The 26,774-nt window shown below is 37.3% G+C and overlaps 1 protein-coding gene across 3 annotated transcripts in view; it reads left to right on the top strand.

The window, feature by feature from the left end:
• LOC126271925 (potassium/sodium hyperpolarization-activated cyclic nucleotide-gated channel 2) overlaps positions 1–26,774 on the top strand; it is a 2,360,296-nt gene that overhangs the window by 2,227,384 nt on the left and 106,138 nt on the right. Inside the window, exon 6 of one of the 3 annotated variants that reach the window (XM_049974333.1) lies at positions 11,632–11,733. The exons of the other annotated variants lie outside the window; for them this stretch is intronic. Within the exon in view, the coding sequence (XP_049830290.1) occupies positions 11,632–11,733 (102 nt within the window). The remainder of the gene's footprint in view (positions 1–11,631; positions 11,734–26,774) is intronic. 3 annotated transcript variants of the gene reach the window in all.

The raw sequence follows: 26,774 nt of genomic DNA, 5'->3' as shown, positions 1-26,774 counted from the left end.
ACGAAGTTTACTAAACCTTCATTCGACCCTTTCTTCATTACTACCCGTCAGCATGCGCTTCATCACGGGAGAAAGGAATGAAAACTATACTTAGTTTCAGTAGAGATGTGACACAGGGTCTTAAACGACAAAGATCCCACACCATCCAACAATACTCCTCAAGAAAACGGACCGTTTCAAGGAATTATCTCAGTATTCGCATTAATACGTTTTAGGAAACCACGGGAAACCCAAATCTCCATGGTCGGGAAGGGATATGAATCCCGCACATTCAAAACCTGCACCATTTTGCTGTGTTTTCGTGACGGTTTCGTCTGGACCGAGAAAGTTACTGAAATAGTCATCCAACTCCAGTGTTAGACACTAAAAGAGAAGCAGTATTCATCATGGAAGATCTCAGCGTTGCAGTCCTAGCCTGCACTATCCGAGAAGTCAGGCAACGCATCACTGCGTCCTGTATTCAAGTTGTTAAAAAAAAAAAAAAAAAAAAAAAAAAACTGTGAAATATTTTAAGAGTGGTAGCACTTACCGAGACAGAAAAACAAGTCGACTAAACATGCCTCCGAAAACGCATGCTTCTTGATATATGAGCACTTATTCACGGGAGAGGCTGAAAGACGTTTCATTGCGGGCATGAGTACAGTCGTTGTATTGGTGTTTGGTCAACGGTATTCTGTAGTTGTTCTGTATCTCAATATTCTAGGTATTCGTTGGCCTGACCATTTCGTAGTTCGCGGTCAGTCGTGTGATGCGTGTTGGGTTGTATGCGTTATTGTATGGTACACGATAGGAGTGTAGATTTAGTGAGATCATTGCTCTTTCCCTCGTGCGCCCAAAAAACACACACAGTCATTTACTTCCATAACTTTCTGTTTTCTGTAATTAGGATATAGTGTCATGTCTTGGCGTACAAATGCTACAAAAGCATTAGTTACTATTGAAGTGTTTGTATTCATTTATGACTATCCTATTTATTCATTAAGGTGTTGATAAAATCGTAATATTTGATACCTCAGGGTCATTCATAAAACCATTTTACTCCACCCCTGACGGCCCGTAGCATTGCAGTTTTCCGTAAGATACGTAGCACCAATTTCTCGTTTTCTCGCACTCATGTTACTCTCCACCAGAACTAACATGCACAGATGGTACAAGACGGCATTGATTGGACGACTGTGAACTGATATGAAAAACCAGAATTCGATAATTACTTTCACATGGCAAAACTTACCTTAGATCTCCTTTGTAGTGTCATAGTTTTTGAGTTGTCATAAAGAACAATCATTCTTCATGTCTTCAGACCCATTTGAAAATAAGTAATACAATACTAATGGTTTGAGGAGCAGCTGGATGTAGTATAAAATACAGTATATACTGTTTCATGGGCGACGATTTTTATGTGAAACCAGGACTCTTTTTCTGGTTTTACAAGAAAATAGTCTCCCATGAAACAGCGTAAAGAATAATATTACGTAACAAAGATTTCACAAAAAAAAATTGGCGTGATAACGAAACGAAAGATGTGGAGAATCATCTTACAAACATGCACTAAACCGACTCACATGAATTGTTTTTTTTTTTTTTACAACAATTTAGAAAGTACACTGCTAACACAATCGTACCTCTAAATGGAACCAGAAACACATATTAAACATATGTACTTGTTGGATGATATGATAAAAAGAAAGAAATCGCCAAAGAAAATAAGACTGAGCAAGGGGGAATAAAGTTTGATAGAAACAAACAACCATAACTTCACAAGAGAGAAGTTGAAAAAAAGACAGAAGCAGAAGATATGTGCTGATGAGAATGAATGGTAGAGGAAAACGACTTCAGGAAAGTGCGACAAATCTTCCGTTGATATGTAACTGCTAGGACTTCATGGCATGTACACGTGGAACCATTAACACAGAAAAAAATTGTTGTAGTGATGAACAATGGTTTTATGTTCTCAAATTCAGAATGGTAAGGCCTTAAGGATTGTGATACAAACTGAAATTCCAAAAGACTCTGGGCTAACGTATTTAAAATAAAAATGAAAGTAATTTAATAACAGGCAGAATAATTAGGATCAGTGGTTTTGAGGAGAGTGGGAAAAAATCACCACCAATAACATCGAAAAAAAAAATGGATAAGAATATGAAATCTACAAAAGGTGTATTGCAATTTGACAGAGAACAGACCTACTGTCAAGACAGCATTCGAAAAATAATAAAACAGATCATTGAATAGAGGATCATTTTCTTACAAAAAGTTACATATTTCTAAGAATAAAAATAATACAATGGTTTTAAATGTTGGCAATGTGATACAAAATATAACAATAAGCGACAAAGAAAAGGAGACAAATATGGATTGAATACATTCTGTGAAAAGAATTGTACCATCAGAGACAAAGAGATACAGGCTGACACTGAAAAAAATTATAATTTGCCGTTTTTATAGTATAACTTTGGTAACTATACATGGAAACAAGAGTTGTCATGGGTAGGCCTTGAAAATGGTATATAGTAGCACTTCAAATCTCTTTAACGGACACTACAGACCTTGCTATTGTGTGCCCTCATCACCATCGAATCACTCTTTCAGAATTTGATCTGTGTAACAAAAAAGGATGTAGCTACAGAATATCGTAGATCACGAAATTAAGAGAGAGACAATACTGTGAACTACTGCAGATTTCATCACTGCTAGTGCTTCAAGTAAGGAAGAATTACTTGATGGGTTAGATTGACTGATTAGCTAAAATTCCACTTAAAGAAACCAAAAAATTACATTAAGAAAAGCAACAAAAACAAATATAAGTAAATATAATGAGAGAACACAGAGGCGGGTTGGAAAAGAAAGAATGTATGTATAACTAAAGAGGAAATTGCAGTAAAACCACTGCAATGATAAACAAGTGTACAAAATTTGTTTTGTCACCTCACTAGCATCAACATTATCTTGTGTAGGAAGAATGGGTTCTTAGGAGTAGTCTTTGTTTTTTCGTTATGAGTTCACTCAAACACTTTATCATCACCATATTGTCCCATTGTTGCCTGTTGTAAAAGATGATGACAAGGATTATTTTCAATACATGAGGTCTCTTCTAGAATAGGAATCACATGCAATTAAAAAAAAAAAATGCAAGAGAAGCAAATGCATTAGTGAAAGAAATGGTAGTGGTGACATGCATATAACTCACATTTACAGTAGAGTAATTGTAGGTTTTCTGGTGTTTTTCCAAACGTTAAATCAGCTTTCATACCACTGTGTAGGAGACTCACAGGCAATTTCTTAAACCAGTGTTGATATGTTTTCAATGTTTCAAATCAGTCTAAATTTCATTAAAGTTCAGAGCGTATAGGCTACAGATGAGGCACCAGTCTGTAAATTGATCATTCTGACAGCATTCATGAAAATGAACATTTTTATTGCGCAAACATATGTCAAAGGAATAAGCTCGAAACGTGATCTCCTGTGACATAATTTAGGTACAAATTAGTTTATCATTCTAAAGATTTTTTTTTGTGAGGTAAATTAGTTTTGGAGAGGCTACTCAACATCAGACACAACAAAACATGATACCACAAGGCGAAACGCCATTTTATAGTGAATGTATATTCCTGGTTTATCTGCTGAGGAGGTTCACTTCACTATAATCTGAAATGTAATGTGGGGGAGGGAATAGTTACTAAATTATTTGAGAAACTAAAGTGCTTGAAATAAACTAGGAAAATGGAAATGGCAATGCAAATAAACGAAAGTGTACAATTCCTTAATCTAAAACAAGGCTTAAGGATTTTGTAATGCACTATACATTGATGAGTTGGACTTGAACCATTTTCCTTCTGTTTGTTCTTCAATTGAGAGGATACAATTAGCATTTTGGCCAACAATGTAATGGGATGAGGAACAGCAAGTAGTTATCAATTATGTTAACTGAAAAGGAAATGAATGCAAATATTCTTCTGAACAGCTACCCACTGTTTTGTGGCTGAATAATGGAAGATATTTAACACCTTAAGCATGCAAAATCAGTTTCAAACGCTCTTGGCCTCATGATGAGTGCATTTTTCTATCATTGTGTCGCCAATTCCGTAATACAACCTATATGAGCAATCCTAGGTTAGTTAGTTAATTAGTTACATTTTCAATTGATCATTTTGCATTACAGATCACAATAACGTGGAATGAATCATTTTAAATTCATATCAAAAATTAATTTGTACATATGGTTACATTCTGGATATCTCAAAGTTTTTTTTTTTTCTGAAAAGAAAATGGATGTACAGATGTGAATTAGTAATCCTTGCTATCAATTTTTACCTTTCTGTCTGTCAGACATTTTATATCACTGGGTAAGTGATCAAAAATTTTTGCTACAATACTGTGCACCCCTATGTGCTAAAGACGACCTTATAGTGGAATAATGGGTGTCATTGTTCTTTCTGGCATTGTAATTACATACCTCATTGTTCCTTTTGAACTGTTGTGAATTATTTACTATAAACTTCATGAAGGAATAAATATACTGTGAAACAGTAGTCAGAATGCCCAACTCCTTAAACAGGTTTCTTCAAGATGACTGTGGGTGAGCTCCACATATTATCCTTACAATACATTTTTGCACATGAAGACTTTCTTTCTTAGAAATGAGTTACCCCAGTACATTATTTCATATGACATTATCGATTGAAATTATGTAAAATATGTCAGCTTACTAATTTGCCTCTCCTCAAGATTCTAAGTGCAAATGTGGCTGAACTAATTTGTTTTAGGAATTCCAGATTTAAATTTAGCTAGTTAATTTACATTCTCCTCAGTTATGGACCCTTAATAATTTTGAAGTTTTCACCCTATTTATTATTTCATCGCCATATGTTACACTTATAACTGATGCAGTACCTCTAGATGTGCAGAACTGAATATGTTCTGTCTTTTTAAAATTGAGGGTGAAGCCATTTGCAGAAAACCAGCGAATGATATTTTTAAAAACTTTGTTTACCATTTCTTCTGTTTCTATATGTTTGATTGGATTGATTACAATACTAATGTCATCTTCAAAAAGAATTAATTCTGCTTCTTGTACAACAACAGAAGATCGTTTACATATATGATGAACATACCCTAAGACTGAACCTTGGGGCTATATGATGAACAGTACCCTAAGACTGAACCTTGGGGAGTCCCGTACATGATTTCACCTCAGTCAGAATTATGTCTCTGAACTATATTGCTTGAATTACTAAGTACAACTTTCTGCAGTCTTTTGGTTAGACATGACATTATCAATTGGTTGGCTATACTACCAATCCCATAAAATGTCAATTTATCTAGGAGAATACTGAGATTGACACAGTCAGATCCCTTAAAGAGGTCACATAAAATACCAACTAGCGGTATTTTATTACTTAATGCTTGTAAAATATGGTAAGTGAATGTGTAAATGGCATTCGCAGTAGACCAACCCTTCTGAAAACCAAATTGTGGTTTGCTAAGGAAACTATTGTTGCTAAGGGGTGAAATCTATTCAAGGACACATCACCTTCTAAATAATTTTGGAGAATGATGTCAGCAGTGAATAAAGTCAGTTGTTATTGACATCTCTCTTATTACCTTTCTCTCTAGAAAAATGGAGACTTTCCGTCCTGTAAGAGCTCGATGATATTGAATGCTTTATTATCAGATACAGCTTAAAAGCTGCTAGTGCTGTGTGAGAAAAGCTTTCCATGTGAAAATAAGTGCTGCTCCTGACTGAAGACCACTAGCATTACTTGTAATTTTGCATGCAGGTAAATAAACCTAACACCTACATTACAACAATGTCAAACTGAAGTGTCATCATCAAATATAAGTTGGAAACATGCAGTGCTCAATCAAAAACAGAAGAAATAAACATCTCTGCATGCACTGTAAGCATGTCACATGAGTTTATTAAGACAAGTGGATGATATACAATGAATGAAATGAAACACGTGTCAATGAAGATGTAGACAATATGTTTAGAGCAGAAATCAGTGTGATAGATGTCAGCGAGGTGGTGATGGGAGTAGCTGAACTGATAGTAAGCGAATGCCAGTATGCAGTTCTTTCTTATGACTACCAGTTTTTGCTAGCAGATCACATTGCGTTTCAGGGTCTAGCATGTCAATAAACATATCAGCAATCATTAATACCGTGTGTTGCTTCTCCTTTCATAGACGCAAACACATTGCTTTCTGAAAACTATTACATATACCACAGACAAATTTGAAAAAAAAAAAAAATTGGGGAAATAATTTAGAAAGTTTTGAAACTTTGGGAAAACACTCACAGGGGATATAGTAGTAAGAAACACAAAAGTTCCCTCCCCTAGCAGTTGAGCATTCCCTTCCATGATCCCTTAATTAATTTTTTCGTTTTTCTTCACTTTATACAAAAAACAGTTCAGTTTTTGAAGATATTTATTATAAAAAAATATTCCTAGTAAAATTCTCCTCATAGGAGTTAATATGAATGTTGTAATCAAGATAAACAATTTTCGATACATTCTATCTCAATCACTAAAAATCCATTAATCTAAGAGTTTGCTATATTTTCCAACTTCGATTTTAATTCAGTTAAATCTGCCGTTTCTCAACAACTATTTGCTTTTTATGGATACAGAAACATATATGCAGCACATAAATATTAGTACTAAAATCTGAAGATAATATAAGAATTATTATCGAATTAATTAACAATTACTGTATTTATGATACATTTACAATCATCATATGTACAACAACTACACAACAAAAATACCACAAAATCTGTTGAACAAATGAATTGTTGTTTACAATTACTTACAGCAAACCATCCTCCAAATCTTCTGTCAAATCACTAAGAGTCACGTTAGTACAGCTTCGTCCTCAACAGCTATTACACTTTTTGTGCAAAGTCAGCCTTCATATTCTTGCATTTTCTTCCGCAACCTTGAGTGCAGCCACATGAAATCAGGAGTAATCTTGTCTTGAGCTAGCAATTGTTTCATGTGAATTGGAGAGAGGAATGAACTTGATTCCCTCCAACCTTGGTTTCTGATGTCCAAGCTGTTCCCGAATCATAGCTGGACTTGTTGATATACTTGGTAGGAGTGGAGGTACACTTTGTCATTAGTGGGTGCTGAATAAGAGATTGACAGCATTGCTTGCCAGATTCACAAGTACATTAAACCTTTAAAATACGATATCACCATTGTGTTTAGTTAATTTGTTTTTTCGAGTTTTTGTGGTCATTATATATCCTTCTGGAAGACACTTATTGACTTTCTTCTAGAACTTGTGCAATGAAAATCGACATTCCTCTGCAGATTCTTCATAATTGCATAGTTGTTGAAAAGCAGCATCAAAGTTGGTTTTCATGAGGGCAGCCTCTTTTTCGATCAGAGGAGGGGCTTGACACTAATTTAGAGCGCAATCTTGATGATAACGGGCTTCTGCAGCTACTAAACACAAACAAACTATTCATCTGTTTGGCAACATTTCAACTGAAATCATCATCTATTTGTGCAGCTTTCTAGTTAATTAAGCTTATTTACATTATGCTCCTTAATTTATTTGTAGAGACTATGGTCTCGAGATAGGAGTTATGTATAACAACTAGCAGGTCGTATGATTTCATAAAAAAAAAAAAAAAAAAATTCCTACAAGGCACAAAGCATGTTACTAACATCGATCACAGCGAACTATCTGCAGGTCCAGAGTTGTTAGCTGAGTTACCTCAGGGCGGCGGTATTGTTCCAGGCGACTCCACGGAGTTCCCCACATATTCGTGTCGACATACCTGATGCACTTTAATTATTCCAATGTTTTCTTGGAGAGAATGGCCCTCATCTTTCCATTCCATGCTAGCACTTATCAACCCCTTTGTTATTTTTAATGTCTCTCCTTCCGAAATAGATTTACCGCAAATAAAACAGATTGTAGCATTCGGAATTATTCTTCTCTCAGTCCACAGAAAAGCAGAGTAAGAGAAAATACTATAAAAAGCAACAAACTGAACCATCCGGCACGGCTTTAATCAATTTCACGACGTAAACTGGACGAGTGTAGGGATTAAGTGGTAGGGGAACAGTGAGTGAATGGGAAGGGGAACTTTCCATTTTCAATGTTGAGCACCTAATCCTGATTTGCACAACACTGAACACACAAGAAATTTCATCAAATTGAAAATATGTGAAATATTTTCATATACTTTATTACTCTTTTCATTTAAATAACTGGCTAAGCAACAAATGCTGCTAAAATTATGCATTAAAATAATCCTGTTCCAACCCTTATATCTCTAAAACTATTCGTCTGACTAAAAACATTTCAAAGACCTGTCTTGTGTTGAGTTTACAATTACCTTTCTCTTTTAAAGAAGAACCGTTTTTTCCCCAAAAAATTAACAATTGAGAAAAAAATAAAACTTTTGATACAGGAAATAGGAAGGATCACCGTCTGTGTGGGGGACTTTTCTGTTTCCTGCTGCTACACACAATACCAATATTTTACCAAAGTTTCAGAACTTTACAAATTATCCCCCATTTGCTCTTCTTTTAACTAATCTGCTTGGGGTAGTAGCATAGCCAACTTCACGTGGGGTCTCATAGTAGCCAGCGACCAGAAATCAGTATGGGCAATTTCTGTCGATTCATCTGCCATCATCAGCCACTTAGCCAATAATCTTCTTGGTGTAAGAGCGCAGCAAATTGAAGATGAAATTATCATTATGATACTTCTTTTCATCTGACTGGCGGTGAAACTGTTAACGTTTTTATATATGTGCTATTGAAACGTGTCCAGTTGTAAGCTGTCACAGGGAGTGGAGAAAGATTTAAGATGAAAGTGCGCTGCGCGCATTTGTAATACGAGTAGTGAAGTAAGTTTATTGTCAGAGTATTAAATGACCCAGTGTTGGTAGCTCAGGCTGTAGCGTCAACTCCAAATGATACATTCTACATGCTGCTGTGACTTAACCTGAGTACCGCTTTGTGGACATCATCAGGTACACAAAAGAAGCCGACGACTATAATGGCTTCAACCCAGACATTTTCAAAACATCGTCTGAATGGATTTTTGGTAAAAGAAACGTTATGTAGAAGGTTGTAAAGTGCACAAGTAATGAAAATTTTGTCTGCATTATACAAAGGAATTTCAGAAGGTCAACGACAAGTGTTGGGTATAAAGAGAAGCTATAACATCCTGGTGTCAAAATTCTATTAGCAAATATGATCATAAGTCAGTTTATGACCAGATTGCAAGGATATAGTCCACATGATCCCTTTTAAGGAATTCTGTGTGGTAGCCGGTATACAATTTATTATCAACTAAGTGTAGCATTTACCCACAATTTTTTTCTTTAAATCTAAATTCCCTGGCCATCAATCAGTAGAAAACTTCTTACAGGTGACTACCAACCTTTTGCGATTTACTAACACCTTTGGACAAATGGCCCACATAAGCATTGCCAGTGATCGGCAGTGACATAGGTAGTCGTCAGGTTACATTTTTTGTGTAGGAAATATTGACCAAGAATTAAATTACAAATAATTTCAAAATCTTGATGCTGACCAAGGTTTTTGCGATGTTTCCCTTGGCTGTAAGGCAACTGTTGGAACTGGAAAAACAATTCCAAATATTTTCAGGCAGAGCTGCCTGTGTCCCATAGCCATCTCTCATAGTATTTGGCTGAAAAGTCCCTGACCTACACAGGTCATTGTGTGAATAGCCCAGTCTACCTATAGAATGAAAAGTACCCCCTCAAAACAGGCAGCCCCCACACCCCCTTGGTGAATGGTGTGTGTCATTTAATAACATATGTGTAATTTGATTTATAACATCATTAAAATGGTAGACATAAACCAGTCATTGAAATCCAATATGTGTCAGATAGGTGTCATGAGAAGAATGGAAGTTATTTGTATAAATCAATCGTGTTGGCTTTGCCTACTAATGACAAAACTGTCATTGTCCAGTCTAATGAAGACACCTGGCTAGTGTACAGTCTTGTGCCACATTGAACATTCCAAAAAATAATGTAGAAGCAAGATAATTATCATGTATTCCATTCTGTCTCTCTTTTCGCAGGAATGACGACACACACCAGATCATTATCACATCATGCGCCAAAGCCGATGTCTAATATTTGAATGTTCTACCCAGCCTCTGTCTGAAACAGCACTAGATCACATTTGAAACTATCACACTAACAAAATCAATGTCTTTGTGCAACACTCAACACATTCATATTAAAGACAGGCTTTGCGACCATTGTCACTCACTGGCTAAGGTGTTTGTTGGTGAACATAAGTTCCTAGTTGAGAGTTACTTCACATTGCCCTACATTTTTCATGTTTAACAACAACTGTCAAACACATTTATATGACCCAAAGCTTTTTTTGTAATCATGATGGAAAATTGGGTCTAGTCCATCATCACCTGCAGTATTCATATTACAGAATGAAACTACTTAGCATTCAGCTGTTTATGTGGAATAACGAACACGGAATTCTCTTCAACAGTATCTTAGTAACCACCGTAATACTCATGTTTTGCATTTCATAAGAACAAATCTTTTCTCTACATTTCAAACTATATATGTACACAAACTTAACAATCAATGACATTGCCCCAATTTTTTGAAGTGGAATAATGCTCACTGTTCTGAGTTAAAATGCCAACTGGAGTTCATTGTAGTATAATGATTACATTTTTAATCTAGGGCGAGGAAGCTCACGGTGGCAGTCCCTGTCACTGTCGATAACCCACATCTGGAACATATTTGACAAGGTATTAGAGTGCTATGATCACTTATGAGATTAAGTTTTCATTTCCGATTAATGTACCACAGCAAAGGCAAAGGTAGGCCCATCGAAGTAAGCACATCACAGCCATGACAGATGGGATACTGTATTCCTGTCTGAGGTACAGTTGTTCATTAGTTACCTTGTGCTTGGTGCAGACAGTAGACACACTTTGTATTTGCTGTGCTGTAGCTTGTTTGATGGTGGGCCTAGCAAGACCAACTGGCTGCACTTGCATTGCTCGAGGACCGAACGACAGGTCAGCTGGCTTAGGCGCGCAGAGAAGTGAGATGGGATAAGAAATCTAGAGAGCGGGTCGCAGGTGGTAGGTGATAGGCAGCAGGGTGCGCGCTGAGGGGGGCGTCGGAGAGACAGCCGCCTGCGCTCCCTCCCTCACTGGATGTGCTTGCATGCTCTTCTCCGCCCGTTTGCACTGCCTTTCGCATGGGGTTGCTTGATGTTTCCGCCCTGCCCTAGTCCTCCCAGTACCTATCCCCACATAAATGGTATGAAATGTACTTGTATGTTTTGCCCTCCCTCTCAAACATTCCTACTAAAACTTAGAAAATAGCTGGATGTTGCATTCATTAAAACGCATAAATCTCTTCGACAGTGCACATGTCTCCTCTAAAACTCTGCTGTGCTCTTTCACTGTCTCTTAACTGTATTCTATCTCTTTTTGATAATACCTGTCACAAATTTCACTTTAAAACATTAAAATTTCTATTTCAAAAATGCGTTTAAAAAAATCTTCCCCGATACCTACCAGTTCAGTGTATGTTTTTCGTGATGGCTTGAGCTCTCTATCGTGTGTTTTTCTCCTGCTTCTTTTTTTCTAGATCTTGCAGAATCTCCAAAAAAAGCGCACTGAAAGGAGGGGACGCCTCAGCACGGATGCCCCAAAGAAGTCAAAGTTCAGCAAAAGCAATCTGATTTTTAAGGTAACCTTGGTGCTGGTGTTGGCTTGGCCGGGCTGCCTCTGCTGTTTCTGTTGCATGGCCTAACGCCCGACGCCTGCATGTTGCCACCGGCTTATCTTTCGCTAAACCCTCGTCTTTTGCCCGTCACCTCGTGCTGCTTGTAGCTAGGACGCGATGGCAGATTCCACGCCGGCCGGAACAGCACCGACAGTTGCGAGTTAATGAGACTCGCTTACTGGTACGACAGAGGTATATCCGTAAGACAAAGTTCTGTATGCTTGTAAGTCTAGGTACCTGACCTTTTGTGGTCACTGCAGAATCAGTTCCAGAATATTTTAAGTTCTGACATTCAAGTGGAGTAACTGTGTTGTATACCAGAGACCGTGCCACACGAACACACTCCAGAGGATGTGTGACAGATCATATACCAATGCGCTATAGAGATGCTTTGAATTAGATATTTAATATATATGATCGAGTATTGAAACTATCCTTTTTCTTTGTGTGGAGAAATACCACATTAATTGTGACTTCTGTATTAATTCCATTATAAGCTATAAATGTGAACAGTATTGATGGTAAAATGTAAGGAGCACATACATTCAGTAACTGAAATATCAGTTGTTGAATACGATAAATTTGAAAAAGCAACTGGTTTGCTCACTATCACTTGTCATCTAAAATCATAAAAATGAATGTTAAGACAACATTATAAAAAGTGTAGATAGAAGACACAAACTATTCTGGTGATGAAGAATGCTGTTTATGGTCAAGCCCCAGGTATTCGAGTATGCTTTGTGTGTGTTACCAGGCAACTGATGGCACGTCATTGGCAATATAATTGTTGTATCTTCATATTGTCTGCAAATTGTAAGATGTTTTATGTAACTTTGTACTTCCATTTATTTCATACTGTTCTTTTTTTTATTAAAAAAACGCTTTCTATGTTGCATTCAGGGTAGTTACTCACACGTCATATCTAACATCACATAACAAATGATGTGTTGGATTACATACAATATGCTTTATGAAGTGACTATGTCTACACACACACACACACACACACACACACACACACACAAATATTAGTACACCTACACAGGAGGCATGTTTTTTCCCCTATTAGAACTGCACTGACTTTTTACAAAATTGATGTTTTCTGTTTCAACCAATAACTATGTCTGTGGCACAGATCAGTAATGTGTGTCAGAGTAATGCAGTGAAGTGTGGAGATCAACAGTTCAAATCCTTGTGATGGGAGAAATTTGGATCTTTGCATGTGGTCCTGCCTGATCATCAAATAAACACCACTTAGCTGGGTCACACTCCAAGCATTCCTGCAGTGCCTTATGATAGGAGGGGTAAAGTGCACTGTCATTGGTGATCCTTCCATCAAATTATGATGCTATCACCAGCAGATTTTGTTCCGTTTTTTACAGAAATACGTCATGTAGCATCAAATTCCGTGTATTCCCTTTCTCCATCATAAAGCACAACAAGAACTTCACAAGCACTCATCATACTCATTATTATGGTGCAGGATACCAAAAAGATGATTCATCAACAACAATATTTTCTTTTAAACCTCCACTTGGAACTTGACTAATACTCTGCTGTGAAATTCCTAGACTATATTTTTTGCAACCAATACTCATGTTTGTTGATGATCTTTGTAGAATAACATGAATGAAATCATATTATTTACATTCTGACTGTCCATCATAAATAGCCATACAGTTTTTACTGCAATAAAAGGAAGTACTGAATGCTGTTAATGATATTTAATTTTCCACAATTCATGATATTTACGTACTAGAATCTTTTCCAATTAAAAACCATCAACTGCTCCTCCTTCTTCTTCTTCTTCTTCTTCTTCTTCTTCTTCTTCTTCTTCTTTGTGTTCTTCTCCTTGAGGATTAGGCTAAAATAAAGGCTATATTGATGCTCTTTTCTTCCTCAGTATCACAAAATTAAAATTTGATTATTTTTAATCAATGTTTTTGCTTCCACAAATATGAGAAGTATGACAACTGAGAAGCAGCAACATGATCTTGAATTTAGAAAGCACTGGTAAATCTAGAAGGGATTAATGATGTTGATGCTTCAAGTTACAGTGCTAATGTGCAAGAGATTAAAGGTTTAATGAAGTTCCAAACTTGCAGTGTAACTTCATTTATGTTTCTTTCGTCTGCATGTAATTTTCATCCTTAGGCTATATGAGGAAGATCCACAAAGACGCAGACAAATTTGTAAAATTAAGATGCTTCATTGTGGGAGAATCAAAATCCATAAACAGATACCTAGGTAAAATTACTTATAAATATTTTATATGCCACCTGTCCAACTGAAGCCCTAAAGCATTCCTTGGCAATCATGTCTTCTTTACTTCATACTAAAAAAGTACATTGACATTTGAGGGATTGTGATGTTGTTCTGATAAATAGCCATCATGATCTGGCTTTTAGATTTTGTCTTGTGGTTACATAAAATGTCTAACAAAGTTTCTAAAGTATAACAACAGCCATTTTCTTTCCATAATGTAGATAAAATCAAGAATTTCAGCCCTTGTTTTGGCATTTTGAACAGCAGCTTCTTAGGTCCAGAAGATATTTTTTCTTTCAAGTACTTCTCACTTGTGAACAATTCTGAAATTTCCAAATCAAAATTGTAAGAGTCCTCAATGAAAAGTTAAAGCAATTCTTTGCGAGTCATGTGATGTGTATTAAGTAGTCAGATTACTACTTTTTTACATGTGACTCCTGTGATTACACAAAGAAATATTCTCACATATAAATCTGTTTCACAACCAATTTTCTAAAGCACAACCATGAAAAAAAATAATAATCTCATCATTTCAAAACTTTAAATGGTTGTAATAGAACTTTTGTTGAACGATTATATTTTGCACACTTCAAGCTGCAAGGTTAGATTGATGTATATGAGAAAAACTGTTTGTGAAGTTACAGACAAAAGTAGAGCTGAAAGATTTTGGAGTTCTCATATAAAAGGTAGGCTCCCACACTTACTCACAGAAAATAATGTTTTGATAGCTTCACTTGTCAGACATTTTATTCCTTTTCATATGTACCACATCTTTTGAGCCCTTTGATATTGTCATTATTATCTGTAATTCATTTCTTTTAACCTTTCTTATAACATTGTTTGAATCACTCTACCAACTCTTGCATCAGTAACTAAACTATCCAAAATTAGTAATCACTGCCTTACTTAATAGTGAGGTAAAGCTATCCTTATTTTATAGCAGTGACGGTGTGAGGCCATAGATTTATGAAGATGAGTCTAAAGACACAAGGATTGGAAGATCCTAAGATATATAAATAAATAACTCCTTTTTTCTGGGTACAACCATAGTAGATCCCTGGCATTCATTCATTAATAAGTTCATAAACAATGCTCCATACTTCCTATCATGAAACAGAATCATCAGAGCCATGAAAAAAAATTGAGATATGCATTACCACAGGGATGCATCTAAGATAAACTGCTACTGTAGCTATGTTAAAAACTAATAATTATTCTCGTTGACAGCTAATTGGTTGGCATGCCTGCATAAAATGCTGAACAGTGGCTGCCTTTCAAAAGGTATGTGAATTATACTATTAATAGGTGGCCTCTGATTGGTGGAGTAGGATTTACCACTTACTGGAGCAGGTCTAGAATAATATTAATGATGTGAGGCTTACATTGTTTATTAAGGGAACTTTATTTGCTATATGCACACTGAAAAGGCTGTATTTTATGTAAAGCTGCAGGAAAGCTATTGCAGTGAAAAAAGAACTTTTTATGATATTCAACAGTTGTTCACCTGTTGCTACATACTTTGAGAATACTAATTACTATTGGAAGCTAGCAGTTATTATGTACTGAATGACTGGAACATTGTTTAAAGTATACATTGTTTTCTAAAGTGCCTGCAGGACTTATTAGTCCAATTTCATGATATTAAGGCATTTGATAGAAAGACTAAGTAGTTCACTCCCTGATTCATATTACTTAAAGTATCTTTTGAATATGTAATCTATTTCATTTTATGCCTTTGATAAATCTGCTGTAATAACATCATTAATTTTTTAACTAATATTCACAATACTGCAATAAATATCAAAATATTGGCCTATACTTCTGATACCAGAAAACATTTTTAGATTGGTAAGTTGAAACTGCCCTGGAAGACTGGAAGTTAAAAAGTGGAGTATTAAATGTTAGAAAAACAAATTACTAGTGACAATTTTTAAAAAGTGAAAATAAGGATTTGCTTTGAATTCCTCCTTGCCAATTAGATCTTGTGATACATTTCAGTGTAGCATATTTTTAACCATCTCAAAAGTTTCTTCACTTTAGTTCTAAGGTTTTGTCCATCTAGAACACCTCTGAACTTTGTTAACGAAGGAAAGTATAGCAGGACACTCCATCTGTACATTTCCTAATAAGCTACATGTACATGGTACCATACACATTGCTCCGGGCTGAAATAGAGAACATCAGTCATTTTCTGTCCCCATTATGAATTTAAGAATACAACCAGTAATTCAAAAAGTAGGCTACTATTGTCAAGCAGCAGTACAATTAGTTACTGATACAACCAAAATGGTTAAAATGAGAATTTTTACTGCATGCCCTCGTCTCTTCCAAATCTTTTTTGTTTCCTCTGTAGCTGAGGTTGCTAATGCATGCCTGTGTGGTGGCACTTGACTCAAATGTAAACAACTTCAAATCCTGGTGGTGGATGAAATTTTCATTGTCAGTATTTGGCAGGGAAAAGGAGGAGAGGTGGTGATATTCTTGACCACCAGTCTTTGCACCAATGTCCAAGATTAAACCTCTTCACAGTCTCTCACAAAGCAAGAGCATGTGACACTGTTGGCGGTGATCTATCCATTGGATGGGCACATGAAGTGTGGTGTGTGGCTTGGTGCTATTCGAAAGCACTAGGCTATGTGGTGAGTCGAGATTTCACCCTTTCCCTTCACTTGTCATCTTCATTGTACAACACAAGCATAAAAATACACTATGCACACATCCATTACAGTCACCTACACTCTACAAATATGCCCTCTTATATACTCAAGGAAGGAGGCCAAATGCAAGAAGAAAGAACACCGTTTACAATAGGCAGCGGAATCCATCTTATGAGATACCCAGCCAACAGTGCTGTATGACAATTACATTTTTTTCCTTGTCTATGAGTTATCTGATCTCTGAAATCAACACAATTTTTTGCATGCTGTAGTTGAAAATATTTTCTTTTAATTATCCCAAGGAAACTTGGTTTTCAATGTGCATCTCTATCGCAATTAGTTATGTGTGTTTTCCCCTTGTCTTATAAGTAATGTGTTTCCTGTTTCAAGGTTTTAAACATCTGGCTGAACAGCAATTGTTGATTTCTTCACAGTAAATGATAACAGCCAAACAGTTGCAGGATAAAGATTTATTAAAATCCTTGACCACAGTTTTGAGATATCTGAATATACCTTCATCAGTAGCAAAATACACTAAAATCACATCCTGCAGTGGAGATACATAAAAATGGAGATGATATTTTAACTACTGACGACACCTTTGGCACGATTGCTTTATGTATCTCCACTGCAAGATGTGATTTTAGTGTTATCTTGCTTCTGATGAAGGTATATTTAGCTATACTGTTGTTGTTATTCAGTACCTTGAAGCATAAACTTCACTTTTAAAATAAATGATTTTATGTGACCCCAGAGGTGTCACAGATATTTGTCTCTCTAGAACTGTTACATGGACATCTTTAGTTGTGGGGATATTGTTGTTGGGTAAATCTGAAATATTTCTTTATTACCACAGGGTGAAAACACTTTTATCTCTGCTGTTTTCTGTAATTACTTAAATATAACAGGTCTGTGTGGAAACATTGATTTTAGTAATGATATTCCACTTTTTTTGGTCGCATTTACATCTTGTTCCTTTATCACTGAATCTATTTTGAATTTTTTTCTTATTCTGGACTACTGGCATTGGTTTTGCTTCTCTTCCTTTAGAATCTTTTCTCATGACATTTCTGATGAATAATCAAACCATTTCTCACCCTAGTGCATTATATCAAGTGAATAATGACCGTCTTCTCTCATGGCATTAATGCCTGAATTTCAATTTAGTCATTAATGTTAACTATCTGTTTTAAATCATATAGTCAGTCACATTGCCCTCGGAATCAAATCCACTGGCTAAAGCAATATTTATGTTATTTATCATTTTCACATAGGCAAACAGTAAAAGTTCATTTTATTTATTTTCAGTATCCATCACAGACACCAAATGACTTATGACCATCATTAGCATTATGAAACAACAATAGAATCTACTCTGATCATGTGGCCAGGGTGTGAATTGTGCTTTATTGTCTGTTTCTGAATCCCAATCTTTTTCTCCAGTAAACAGTCAACTATCATCACTATACCCTTTGGGATTGCATCCCCCTTCATCACTGTCAGCATCATCCTCAGTATCTTCATGGTCTATGTTATAACTAACTTTTAATGCAGATTTTTCTGTGTTGGATAAATGATCTACACCTGCATTTACATCTATACTTTGCAAACCACTGTGAGGTGCATGAAAGAGGGTATGTCCCATTGTGCTAGTATTAGGGTTTTTTCCTGTTCCTTCATGTATGAAGTGTGGGAAAAATGATTGTTTGAAATTCTGTAGTTATTTCTATCTCTACGCATTGTGTTCCAGATAGCTCCTAACTCCACTTCTCAAAATCTTTGGTAAATGATTTCTTCCTTTCATGCTCACCATTTTTGTGTCGTCTAGAACTGTTTAAAAAATTAAGTTACATGAAGATTTAATGACTTTAACTGGTGCAGTGGCTATATTTTAACTTACCTTTTTTGATTCCACCTGAAATAACCATTTCTAGGCATTTTAGCAGCAAGCTTAAGTTGACAACAGAATTTACTTTTGACAATATTTCTAAAATATCCCAGCTGAATCTGTTATAATGACTCAAAATGCATTCAGAGGCAAATCTGGTAAAAGTACCAACTTGGCACTCCATGTTCAAAGTTTCTTTGTCGAGTAATTTTATGTTTCATCAGTTATTTCTCCTTTCATCACACTGTATAAAATTTCCTTTGTGTTGTTGTGCTACTGGTAGTCAACATGAAAATGTGAATTCTTGTCAGTGATCCAAAATCTACACAAATAAGCGATTGCAGCACGCAAAACAGCAGTCAAAAAAACTCTTCATAAATATTGTAGACAGAAGGCCAAAAATCTTATTGTCACTCATTTTATTGACCTTGCCTGAACCTCTAAGATTTGTAATAAAAATGGTTCTGGCTTTCACAAAAACTATTTAGTGTTACCACAGTTACAAATTCAATTGATAAATGAAATAGAAAAACAGAATAATGCAACTCTCTTGTTCTCCACGAATGTAATTTCGCTGTGAACATACAAAAAAACTCCACTTTGTTCAGCTACTTTGGTCATCACCTGCCTCATTGGCAGGAAACCATTTAATTCTCCCATCCAAATCGTATATTATTATAGCATACAAAACTATAACAATGACTCAAAATTAGATAGATGTTGTATTTGCATAGCCTTTTCAAATATTTATGGCCAAAGTAATTAACAATGTCTACATTTTATAGTTAACTTATTTCAATTTGTTGAAATAGAAAAGAACAAATCAGCAGCAGAACTACATGAAATGACAGCAGTACAGAAAAAAGTGGAAGTAATGCATTGCACGGTATGTTCAGGACAGGTGTCAGTAAAGTTCCATGAAGAAAATAATCAATGATACAGGTGTGTGGAGAAGATAAACTGAGTGAAGAGGGGTGAACAGAGTTATAGATGGACAGAGACGGAAAAGAAAAGAAAAAAAAGAAAAGAAAAAGAAAGTGGTGAAAAAGTGATGAGTGAGAAGTCAGAATGGCAAGATATGACATATGCAAAATGAGAGGGCAGAGTGGGAACGAGGAAAGAAAGATAAAAGAGAAAATTGAAATGACATTAAGTTATAAGCAGAAATAATAAAGTGGATGGGACAAAGAAACAAAATTAAGAAGTTGGGCTATTGTAGATGCATGTATTACGAGAGAAAAAGTGAAAGAGAGGAAAATGGTGTTATAGAAGCAGCAAGTAGCTGATGTCAGATTGGTGTAAGTATTTAAATCCAGGAAGATAGAAAATTCCCCTGTGCAAGTTTCCAAATACTTATCCTTCAGATGCCTGGTGTGTTCATCAGTTACAAGAGTCCTTTGTTGATCAGGTTTCAGTATGTGCTAAATTTTCTCACTGTTGTTTCTACAAAGAATTGTACCACCTCTCTCCTCTTTCGTCTTAGTCAGCCTATTATGTCTGGCCTCCTGGAACCTTATGGATGTATCTTCCACAGTAAATCAATATTGATAACTCAAACAATGGAAAATTCACGATGTTTCTCTATCTAGGATGGAATGTAACTGGTCTGGCTTCAGCTGCCAGAGACTGTGTGTGTGTGTGTGTGTGTGTGTGTGTGTGTGTGTGTGTGTGTGTGTGTGTGTTTTTCTATTTTTGACAAAGGCCTTGTTGGCAGGAAGCTAATTTTGTGACAGTATTTTTGCTGTGCCTATCTGCAACTCAGCATCTCCGCTACATGGTGAATATTTACAATTCTGTACACAAAAATCTTCAGTTATGTATTACATATATTACATTTTCTGAATCATCTACAATATGTGCCAATCCCACATCCAGTCCATTGCCATTGTTATAGACTCTGTGTCTTCTTAGGCTACAATTCACTAAAACACAAGTTAAGAAATTAATGTTGAGGATGAGTGGTCCTGAAATTTGTGTCTCACTTTCCTTATTCAAGTTTTATGTGGTTTTTCTAAATCATTTTCTATAATTGCTGGGATGGTCATTCAAAGAGTCATACCTCATCCTTGTCTAGTTAGGCTATTATGTTGTCTGTAAAGACCTTGTTAAAATCCAAGTACTGCCCACAAATATAGGCTGGACATTTTACCTTCTGGCATATACTTAGTCATTCTTTCACATATGGTGTTCTCTAGAACCTATCATCTGGAAGTGTCATCAGGAATATGGTACAATCTAAAATATACATAATTATACTTAAGCAAACAATGGGAACTCGGCTGGAACATAAACAGTATAAGGAAAAAAATGGTTCAAATGGCTCTGACCACTATGAGACTTAACTTCTGAGGTCGTCAGTCCCCTAGTACTTAGAATTACTTAAAGCTAACTAACCTAAGGACATCACACACATCCATGCTTGAGGCAGGATTCGAACCTGCGAGCGTAGCAGTCGCGCGGCTCCAGACTGTAGCGTATAAGGAAAAGATGGAAATTATTTTTGTTTCTTCTGTTGTTGCCATGTACATCCCAAGTCACCTCAAAGTAACTTATATTATTTGCCACTAATAACATTAAAAAGTAAACACACTACAATGTAAGAATTTGTAGGGATTTGTAGAGAGCTCTAAAGCATATTTACTCATCAATGTGCATAACAGTGTTGTTGCACAGTTTTGCATTTGTAAATACTTCATTCGTGTTGGATGTGTTCCCTTACAAGATTACCACATGAGATATTAGGGAATGAAACTATGCAGATATGTTAGCATTGTTCATGAATATCTAAATAGTGAGAGATATTTCTTAGCACCAAGCAGACTGAACTGAATTTTTGTCACTTTATCGGTACTGTATATTAATCCTATTCCAAGCTGCCCATTTGGACACAAGCAATTTTCCACCTGATGTTTCTATAATCACCTATTGTTGTTAGTTTTTCATACAGCGAAACATGGATTTTGATGCATAATTAAAAGTTTTTGTTTCCTTTTGAGTGGGTAGGGGGCAAGTGGCTTGACCATTTTATTCTCAATAATAATTGTTACATTTTTGTATGATAAAATGTACAAAGAAGAGAAATGAACAACCAGCCCCCTTTTATATCACCCACTTCATAGCTAACATAACACTGTCTATTGACTGTTGATACATTCACCATTAGGTTTTGAAAAAAAAAAACTGAACTGTTAAATTTCACCACAAAGCACACTGGTTTTTTTTCTTTATTTATGATTCTTTGCCATCATTCTCACTTTTGATGTCTGTTTCAGCTTACAATTCAGTACAGTCAATGCCGCATATACTACGAAGTAATAATATTTCTGTCTTTTGTCTGTTTTTATTCATATTGTGTTAAATGTTTCTTGACACAGAGTGTAAGCTTCTTCATTAAATGACACATTTTGAAGACTGGTTCTACCACAAATACATCTTTCCTTTCCAAAAAAAAAAAAAACCTCTTGCAATATACACACAAATTTCTCATACTATCTTTGCCAGTTTCTGCAACTGAACAATTTTATCTAAAGCACCTTAGAAATATTTTTCTGCTGACATAATGTTACCTTTCTTTTGATTGTTTACAAATGGCTGAGATTTTATTTAAACACTTTCTATACTTAATATAACCCAGTCAATATTGTATATGAATTACCTACTAAAATATTAGTAATATCCTTTACACATTGTCTGTCTATCTCATTGTGTTAAGTTTCTGGGAAATTTGTCATTTGAATCTCAATACTGGAAACTACTTCAAAAAGATTGTCACATATGGGCATCTGCACATTTGGACTCCCCCATACAACATATGCATCAACATTACACAGGTTCAGGTTCCTAAATCACAATCAAGAATCTGTCAGTAAGAGCAAATTGTCACAAAGCATGTAGTATTTAGTGTTAGTACTGTTGTAAAGCATTTCTGTCACATAAAAGTAAGATCTTCTTATTTTTGTTACCATTCATATGCTCTGCATCCTCTCCTCTCATTAACTGATCTTAAGAATGTTGCATGTGCCTGAGCTGATCCTCTGCTTCTCCTTACTTGGTAACTATCATCTAGGAAGCAGATGATGGAAAGTCCAGGATGAAATAATGACAATATTTTAAAAATGACATATTGCTGCCCACCATATAGAGGAGATGTTGGGTGACAGATAGGCACAACAAAAAAACTGCTATACATTTGAACTTGGGGTCAAAAGGCCTTCTAAAGTAGGAAACACACACACACACACTATTATTGTCTCTGGCCACTGAGGCCAGGCTGCGAGCAACTGCACCTGATGGGAGAAGCAATCCTTGGATGCTGATACTAAGTAGGAGACTGTGGCGGGGGAGTGGAGAGATAGCAGGATAAAGGTGGGAAAGGGTGTAATGCTCCTTGTGGGAACATTAAGGGACATGGTAGGGACGGGGTAGGGCTGCTAGGTGCAGCTGAGAGGTTGAGTGGCAGGGGATGGAAGACAAGAGAAATAGAGGAGGGAAAAAGATATTGAGTGTGTTGGTGTATTAGAAGGCTGTGCATTGCTGGAGTAGGAGCAGGGAAGGGGACAGGTGGTTGAAGGACAGGGGCTAGTGAAGGTCGAGGCCAGGGAACTAACAGAAATGTAGGATATATTGAAGGTAGACTTCCCACCTGCACAGTTCAGAAAAGATGCTGTTTGTAGGAAGGATCCAGATGGTGAAGACTGTGAAGCAGTCATTGAAATGAAGCACATTGTATTTGGCAGTGTGTTCAGCAGCAGGATGGTCTAGCTGTCTCTTGGCCACAGTTTGGTTGGTGGCCATTCATGCAGAAAGACAGCTTGGTTGCAATGCCCACTTAGAAAATTGCTCAATGGTTGCAGCTTAGTTTGTAGATCATGTGACTGCTTTCACAGGTGGACTCACCTTTGATGGGATAGGTGAAGCATGTGACAGGACTGGTGGGAAGATGTATATGACAGGTCTTGCATCTAGATCTACTGCAGGCACATGACACATGAGGCAAGGAATTGGGAGCAAGGGTGGTGTAGGGATGGACAAGAATATTGTGTGGTTTTGGTGGTGGTGGAATATCATTGTTGAAGGAGTCAGAAGGATAGTGTGACAACAAGAGGTAATCAAAGCCTTTCCCGTCAACAGATTCAGATGCTCCAGTCCTGGGTAGTACTGAGTCATCAGGGGAGTACTTCTTTGTGGCTGGACAGTGGGAATGTGGGAGGTGGCAGCTGACTGGAGAGACGAGGCATGGGACATCTGTTTCTGTACAAGGTTGGGAAGAACTCAGTGAGACCTTGGATATATTTGGAAAGGAGTTGTAATTGTGGGTGAGAATATAATTGGTCATGGTGAGAGAATCTCTGCTGTCATGGCCCAACACCTTCAGCCTACTATCCATACCCTTCTCTTGTGTATAAAAGAAACCAACCATTTCCTCCACCGACTGTCTAAAACTCCTGTTCCTTTATCACACAGTGCACCACTCATCACTGTTGGTGCCACCTTCCTCTACACTAACACCTCAATGCACATGGTCTTGCCACTATTGAACACTACCATTCTCAGTGCCTACAGCTTCCTTCATGGTCATCATAACCAAATATATCCTCACTCACAAGTACTTCACCTTTGAAGGCATAACCTACAAACAAATCTGTGGTACAGTAATGAGCACCTGCATGGCACCATCTAATGCCAACCTATTTGTAGGCCATCTAAAAGTATCCTTCCCAACCACCCAGAGTCCCAAACCTGTCACCTGGTTCACACTAATTGATGACATCATTGTGATCTACATTAAATGAAACTGAGGACATTTTATCCACATTCCTCCTGAATCTCAATACCTTCTCCCTCATTCACTTCACCTGGTCCTCCTCAGTCTAACAAACCATATTCATCGATGTTGACTCCACCTCACCTCACCTCAGTACCTCTGTCCATATCAAACCTACCAACCACCAGCAATACCTCCACTTCGACGGGTGCCATCCATTCCTTACCAAGAAGTCATTTCCATACAGCCTAGCCACATGTAACTATCACATCTGTCATGATGAGCAGTCCCTCTCCAAACATACAAGGTCATCACTGAGGCCTTCACAGACTGAAATTACCCTCCCAACCTTGTACAGAAACAGGTCTCCCATGCCTTGTCTCTCCAGTCAGCTACTACCTCCCATATTCCCACTGTCCAGCCACAAATGTACACTTCCCTCATGAATTGGTACCACCCAGGACTGGAGCAACATGATCACCTCCCCTGCCACCATTTTGATTACCTCTCTTAGTGCCACGAAAGGAGGAATATCCTACCCACTATCTTTCCCACTCCTCCCACAGTGGTGTTGCACTACCCAGCAAACCTATGCAGAATCCTTTTTCATCCCTACTCTACCCCTGCTCCCAACCCCTTACTCATGGCTCATGTCCCTGCAACAGACATATATGCAAGACCTGTCCTTTACAGTGTCACACCACCACCTACTGCAGCCCAATCACAGGAACCACCTATTCCATCAGAGGCAGAGCTACCTGAGAAAGCAGCTGTGTGACCTACAAACTAAGCTGCAACCACAGTGCTGCTTTCTACATGAGCATGATAGTCAATAAGCTGTCCTTCCACATGAATGGCCACCAACAAACTGTGGCCAAGAGAGAGCTAGACCACCCACTTACTTAACATGCTGACCAGTACAATGTGCTTTACTTCAATGACTTCTTCACAGCCTGTATCCTTTCTACCAACACCAGCTTTTCTGAACTGCGCAGGTGGGAAGTCTTCCTGCAACATATTCAACATTCCCATTAGCCCCCTGGATTCTCTGCAATATATCCTACATTCCCATTAGCCCTCTGGCCTAAACCATTGCTAGTCCCTGTTCTTCAACCACCTGTCCCCTTCCTTCCTCCCACTCCAACACTACACAGCTTTCTAAACCACTATTGCACCCACTGGTCAATTTCCTTTCCTCTATCTCTCTTCTTCTTTTCCATTACCTTCCCCTTCTCTAACCCCCCCCCCCCCTTCCCCCCTGCTGTCTGCCCTAAACCTCCCACCAAGCAGTCCTACCTTATCCCCATCATGTCCATGCTCCCAAAGGAATGTTACACCCTCCCACCTGCAGACTGCTTTTCCCATCAGGCACAGTTGCTCGCAGTCTGACCTCAGTGGCCAGAGACCGTGGTCGTGTGTGTGAGTTGTGATTGTGTGAATGTGTGTATGTCTTCTACCTTTGCCGAAATTTCAAATATGAGTGTGGTTTGAAAAGATCTCAGAATCACCATGAAAGGTCAGCACCAGCACAACCAGTTGTTTGTGTGATATTCATTGGACTGTTGCAATCGAGATTCGAGCATTGATTAAGTACATCATAAAGAAAGGCATGAAGGCAAAGGAAATTCATGCCGATTTCCAGAATACTCTGGGGTCTCTGCTCCTTCATATTCAACTGTTGCCAAGTGGACAAATGAATTTAAATTTGGTCAGAAGAGCTTAGATGATGATCTGTGCAATGGTTGGCCAAGATGTGTCACTACGCCAGAAACCATTGCAAAAGTGCACAAAATGGTCATGGAGGATCACCAATTGAAAGTGCGTGTAATTGCTCATGCCAGATGTCATCTGAAAGGATATATCACATTTTAACTGAAGAATTAGAAATGAAAAAATTGTCTGCAAGATGGGTGCCACAACTCTTGGCAGTGGATCAAAAATGCGTGAGACTGAACATATCGGAGCAATGTTTGGCGCATTTTAGGAGAAACAAACAAGATTTTTTGCATCGGTTTGTGACCACAGATGAAACATGGGTGCACTACTATACCCCAGAGACAAAACAACACTCAGTGCAGTGGGAACATGATTCTGCACCACCAAAGAAAGCAAAGATAATTCCTTCGGCGGGAAAGGTCATGGCATCAGTGTTCTGGGATGCGAAGAGGATTCTGTATGTAGATTATCTCCCTCCTGGGCAAACAATTACTGGAGAATACTATGCTAACCTCCTGGACAAATTGCAACAAAAGATACATGAGAAAGGGCCAGGTTTAGCAAGGAAGAAAGTCATCTTCCATCAAGACCATGCGCGCCTGCACACATGTGCCATCGCCATGGTAAAATTACATGAACTAAGGTATGAATTGTTGCCACAGCCACCTTATTCACCTGATATGGCTCTGTCAGACTTCCATCTCTTCCCAAAACT

Source organism: Schistocerca gregaria, chromosome 5, assembly GCF_023897955.1.
Source record: "Schistocerca gregaria isolate iqSchGreg1 chromosome 5, iqSchGreg1.2, whole genome shotgun sequence".
NCBI classification, from domain to species: Eukaryota; Metazoa; Arthropoda; class Insecta; order Orthoptera; family Acrididae; genus Schistocerca; species Schistocerca gregaria.
This window is presented reverse-complemented; position numbering and strand designations above follow the sequence as displayed.